At 39.3% G+C, this 6,160-nt stretch overlaps 1 protein-coding gene across 1 annotated transcript in view; it reads right to left on the bottom strand.

Annotated features, from left to right (window-relative positions):
* Window positions 1-3,278: 3,278 nt before the first annotated feature.
* The window catches only part of TMPRSS15 (transmembrane serine protease 15), a 51,125-nt gene continuing 48,243 nt past the window's right edge, over window positions 3,279-6,160 (bottom strand). The window contains exons 26-28 of the mRNA XM_088530631.1: window positions 6,051-6,146; window positions 5,027-5,166; window positions 3,279-3,434 (exon numbers count right to left, since the gene is read on the bottom strand). Coding sequence (XP_088386757.1) covers window positions 3,279-3,434; window positions 5,027-5,166; window positions 6,051-6,146 — 392 coding nt within the window. The remainder of the gene's footprint in view (window positions 3,435-5,026; window positions 5,167-6,050; window positions 6,147-6,160) is intronic.

The following is a 6,160-nucleotide window of genomic DNA, read 5'->3' as shown; positions in this document are numbered from 1 at the left end:
CCTAAGGATTGCTTAACTCAACAGAGGGAAAGAGAGAATGAAGATTACATAATGCTACAGAATTGTCACATCATTACATTTTCTGCTTCAAATAGTCATGTAAAGACACAGCAGTCTATATCACAATTAGTATAAGTGACAAAGTCACAACAAAGTGACAGAGTTTATCTTGAAGCAGCTATTAGGATGATGAAAACATGTTTCCCTTGCAAGTGTTATAGGGTGAAGGGGGTGCTGGACAACTACCAGCACTCTCTGAAGGAGAGATGGAAACTGGCAAATAATGCTTGAGTTGTAATCAACTCATGTATTCTATATGGAAGCAAGACATATAGATAATATGAAAGTATTTATTTCCAATAATTCTACCTGCTTAGGGAAAGGAAATACATATCTATGGACTCTTTCTGAACTTGTTCTTAGGTTCCAGATAAAACCTAGGAAAATAAAAAGAACCTTGTGAAGAATCCTAATTAAAAGAAAACAGAATGATACAGAAGGCACTACCGTAAATGTAGTCCTTACCAATGGAGAAGGCCATAACTTGACATGACCAATGCATAGACTCATGGCTGACCTTTTTAAATGAGTGATTCTTTTCCATATAAAGCATACAAATCCTGTACATACATAAATTCTTCTTTCATTAGGAGTTAGGAGGTAAGAAGAAAAGGGAGAAAGATTGCCCTGTTTCACAGTTGAAAACAATACAATGAGATTGTATTCTGCTCCTTCTTCTGATGGATTTTGTTGTTGGCTATTTTTTGAGCCTGAACATGTGTGACATGGTCCATTAGTGTTAATGGAATTACTGTTTAAGGAAATTAACTCTTCATTTACTTTAAACCTATCACAGTGGGAAAGGAGCAACTATAAGCAGCTGGTTTCAGTTGGGGCTCCTTAGAAGAAGCTAGCTTCTACATATAGTTTTAGTGTCATCCTGTGGTTAGCAAGTTCCTTTCTGCTCATTCTTTCCCTGTATCTCTTGTCAAATGGCAGCAGTACGTGATGCAAGGTACTGAAGGACAAAAGAAAACACAGAGTCACAGAATGGTTAAAGTTGGAAGGGACCTCTAGAGATCATCTAGTCCAACCCCCATGCATAAGCAGGGACACATAGAACATGTGACACAGGGTGGATTTCCAGGTGGATTTTGAAGATATCAAGAGAAAGGGATTCCACAACCTCTCTGGGCAACCTGTTGCAGTGCTCTGTCACCCTCACAGGAAAGAAGTTCCTCCTCACATGAAGATTAAACTTCCTGTGTTTCAATTTACACCTGTTACTGCTCGTCCTGTCACCGGCCACCACAGAGAAGAGCCTGGCCCCATCCTCCCTACATTCACCCCTCAGGTACTTGAACATTTTGATCAGATCTCCTCTCAGCTTTCTCTTCTCTAGACTAAACAGGTCCGGCTCGCTTAGGAAAGACTAAGATAGATGCTCCAGTCCCTTAATAATCTTCGTGGCTCTACGCTGCACCCTCTCTAGAAGCTCAATGTCCTTCTTGTACTGGGGAGCCCAGAACTGCACACAGTACTCCAGGTGTGGTCTCACCAGAGTTGAGTAGAGGGGCAGGATCACCTTGCTCGACCTGGTGGCAACGCTCCTCCTGATGCAGGCCAGGATCCCATTGGCCTTCTTGGCCACTAGGGCACATTGTTGTCTCATGTTTAACTTGTTGTCAACCAGGACTCCCAAATCACTCTCCACAGAGCTGCTTTCCAGTAGGTCAACCCCGAGTCTGTACTGGTGCCTGGGGTTATTCCTCCCCAGGTGCAGGACCCTGCACTTGTTCTTGTTGAACCTTATACGGTTCCTCTCTACTCAGCTCTCCATCCTGTCTTGGTCCCTCTGAATGGCAGCACAGTCCTTGGGAGTATCAGTCACTTCACCCAGTTTGGCATCATCTGCAAACTTGCTGAGGGTGCACTCTGTGCCCTCGTCCAAGTCATTGATGCACAAGTTGTACAGCACCAGGCCCAGTACTGACCCCTGGGGGACACCACTGGCCACAGGCCTCCAACCAGACTCGGCCCCATTTATCACCACCCTCTGGGCTCTGCCATCCAGACACACCTCAGTCCACTTCACTGTCCACTTGTCCAGGCCATGCTTCGAAGCTTTCCTCTGAGGATGTTATGGAAGACTGTCTTGAAAGCCTTGCTGAAATCAAAGTAGACCACATCCACGGCTCTCCCATTGTCCATCCAGCCGGTCACCTCATCGTTTAAGGCTATCAGGTTCGTCAGACATGACTTTCCCTTGGTGAATCCATTCTGACTACTCCTGAGCACCTTCTTTTCCTTGACATACCTAGAGATGGTCTCTAGGACGAGCTGCTCCAACACCTTTCCAGGGACGGAGGTGAGGCTGACCGGCCTGTAGTTTCCCGGTTCCTCCCTCTCGCCTTTTGTGAAGACTGGAGTGATGCTGGAGTGATTTTTTTAATTACATTTTTTAAGAAGAACGTTGTAATGTTGTGAGTCTGGACTTGCATGTGTATAATTACTTGAGTAATTTCCAAAATGTTTACCTAAGAAGACTTAAAAGTCATATTCAGACCTTATATAATTCCATTAATTATGAACAAATTACACCAGAGAGAACTTTTGGCTTACATTCAATTTATTCATTATAAAGCAGCATGATACATGATCAACCTTCACACACAATCTATAAAGCTCATTAAAGAGCTTTTTCTAAGAGACAAGAGAGAAGCATTCTCATGAGCTCCCAGATTAAACAGAGTACATATACCTTCACTTTGATACGTGATGATTACTGAGCTAATTCACCTTGCATTGAAATGAGAATATACTTTGGGAAATGCAACATTAAACTTAAAACTAGTTAACATATTTGGCCTGAAATTAATAATTTAGAACTTTTTTTTTTCAATAAAGCACATATAGCTTACAAATGTTTAATTTTTTTTTATACTACCAATACTTTGAAGCCCTCTACTATGCATTTTGTGTACTGATGCTGAAAGAATATGTTTCCCCTCTATGGGCAATATAACAGAGTCACATTTCATATTAACAAAAAAGTAAAATGATGAAACTGTTAATTGAAAAAATGTCCTCAATTGAGGAGGAGGGAATATGTAATAACTAACATTTTCTTCCCTAAAATTTAATTGTAGACTGCATTTTGAGAGATATTTAGTCAGTAATTCTGTTAACTGTGAATTTTGAATTTTACTGTGTTTTACATGATTATATGCTGGCTTACTTTCAACCTTTAAATATTGTTTGTCTCCTTAAAAAATAAGCTAATGGATGATTTTTCTGATCCAATCCACAAAACTTGTGACTCGAGCGTACACTCCTGGTCGCTGGGGAAGTGCACACTGGTAGCCAAATGATGTTACACCTGCCAAAAACCACTTGTCACCATCTTCAAACATCAGAGGGCCACCCGAGTCTCCCTGCAATATGCAAGTCAAACATTAGAAGTGAGTCAATTTTGAAAAAAAGCTTTTGTCTATGATGTTTTGTTCATGCTTTATCTTTCTCGCTTGAACATTGCAAGTTAGATCATTATGGACTTTGAGAATTTTTAAATGTTGCAATGATCTATTTCCTTCTCTCCCCTGCCTTTTTTTTTCAGGATGTTCTTATCAGTATTTCAGTACAGGATTGAGTTTCAAATTATTTCTTTCAGCTTATTACTCTTAGCTCAGCCCTTCATCTTTCAAGCTTGGGTAAATTTGTAGCTGAAATTTTTAGCTGAATTTATTTATCCAAAATATAACTTTATTTTCTGTTACCTCACATTTTTTGTAATTTCAAATTCAGAGAAAAAAAGAGGGCAAGTGACAGCAGAGGAAGTATACTCTTCTCTCACCTCTTTCTCAATAGGTTAGTAATTACAAGACTCCAAAAGAGTATGGGAAAACAAATTTCATACTTTTTGTATCCTGAGTGGCCTCGAATATGTTTTTTTTTTTCAGAAGAAAATAATAACTGGTACTCCTTGTCTATTCAGGAGTGAGTTACTATAACCAATATTATTTTTGTCTTCATTCAGCCCCGTTAATGGAGCTTTGGAAAGAAGAGTTCTGTTGGGAATCAGACATTAAAATGCTTCTGCCTGTGGCTCGAGGGCATCTACAATAGTTCAAAAGCTGCAACAGCAGCTTATAGGCTGAAGCACTATCATGACTCACTTGTTCCTCTGCTCACAGGTGAATGGTCATTGCTCGCAACACTGGTCACTCGTACTCTATTAGCCTATTGTGCTTTGCATACTTTTTTTTTTTTTTTTTTTTTAGTTTGAAAGGCAAATGGCAAAAAGCAAAGTCACTGTAGCTGAAGAAATGACAAGGGTAAGTAGCCTTGCACACGCTCTTCCTTCTGAACTATGCATTAAACTAGCCAAAGTCACTGCTCTTGCAGCTTAGGGTTGGAGGGTAAGGCAAAAGCAACTGCCAAAGAATGCTCCTCATCAGACTTTGGGAGAACCACTCAGTCTCGGTACCATAGACTCTACTCTACTGGAAGCAAAATTACGTGACCACCAACAGTGACTACATCTTCATGGAGATGTTATTAGCATATCTAGAGCGGACACAAACTACAGCCCCAAGGAAGCAGCCTATGAGAGTAATACAGAAAGACAGTCTTTCCAAAATGTTGTGGTAACCGCTCACAAAAGGAGTCAAAAATTTTGGGAAAAAGTATCATTGCTCTCTCTTTTTCCCTTCCTGAGGTATTTCTGAGACTTGGATCTGCTTATAAAGCTGTGTCCTGCTTTTCTATAAACTTGTTCCTCTTTTCCCTGTGGAATTCTTCAATGCTTAGTTCAGAAAATTGCCATACTCTCTTTGTATCCCTCCACAGTTTATGTCAAGAAGATACAAAATAGATTTTTCAGCATTTATCCTGAAAAAGCATAAAATAGGCAATTATATGCACAGACAGTGACTGCCTCAGTTTTAATAATCAGAGGACAGGGATCAGCTATTCAGTAATTAGATGTGCTGTATGCTGGCAGTGGAAATGGTTTGTCTGTATTTACCTGACAGGAATCTACTCCTCCGCTGTCATAGCCTGCACACATCATATTCTCAGTAATACTATATTCTGGCATCCATTGCTGGCATTTTTCATTTGTAATGAGAGGGACTTCTGCTTCTTGCAATATATTTGATGTGGAACCTGATGAAAATACAAAGTAAATTTAAACAATGTAGTAAACATGTACAACATACTCAGAACACCAGTAACCTTGTTCATATTCCAAAATTCTAGGGACATTGTAGAACAGCAGGAAGCTCTGTTTCACTCCTGTATTCTTCTAGTTCATACCGCTGTAATAAAATCACTGATTAAATTGTGCTTATTAACTGAATCCTGTCTTCCACTTCTGTAATGGGACCTAATCTAGTTATAGATAAACTAAGGTCAGTAAAATCAATGATTCTGAACTTATTCAGGTGTCCAGTATTTCATTGTGGAACTTTAGGTAATTCAATTTTTTATAAAAACTTCTGTTATTAATTCCTGCCCAAAGTTTCAAATGTAATTTTACTCTGAAAATGTGGAAGCAAATGTGTACAAGAAACTGTGGAGGTTAAACGACATGTTTATTATTTAACAAGACTCCAAATCCCAAGCGTGTGACACGTGAACAGAGCATACATTTCACAGTATCATCAGTATGCTGACTCTTCTGGGAAATCATTTTCACATAGAAACATTAATCTCCCACCTCCTTCTCTCACAATTAGAAATAAGATGTACATATTTTGTGTTGAGAAAAGCAGTCATCCTAACAAATTAAAAGGGGATGCAGTAGCACCTTTTTTTTTCATAATTTAATGACTTCAAATACATGTATTTTTTTCTAATAAATATGTTATAACTCCAATATCTCCAATAGGAGATTTAGGGCAGAAAGATGGAAGTGTTTGATTACCTAAATTCTGTACGTAAGAGGACATCCCTAACCTATTTGGCCTTGGCAATCCCTGTGGAACCAGGAGCATTTTTTTTTTCTCATTGCTTCATTCCTGTCGTAATCTGCCAAGCAAACTACCCACCTTGGTTCACAATTCTACCCCAACCAGCAATGGAGCAGTAACTTCCTGGTAAAAACTCTTGATTTTTTTCTGGTAAGCAGATAGGTTGTATGTAATCTGTGAATAGGAAA

This window comes from Tinamus guttatus, unplaced genomic scaffold, assembly GCF_059628265.1.
Source record: "Tinamus guttatus ecotype Peru unplaced genomic scaffold, ASM5962826v1 Tinamus_guttatus_pri_ptg000384l, whole genome shotgun sequence".
Classification (NCBI taxonomy): Eukaryota; Metazoa; Chordata; class Aves; order Tinamiformes; family Tinamidae; genus Tinamus; species Tinamus guttatus.
The sequence above is the reverse complement of the archived record's forward strand: the minus strand, read 5'-3'. Positions and strand labels throughout refer to the sequence as shown.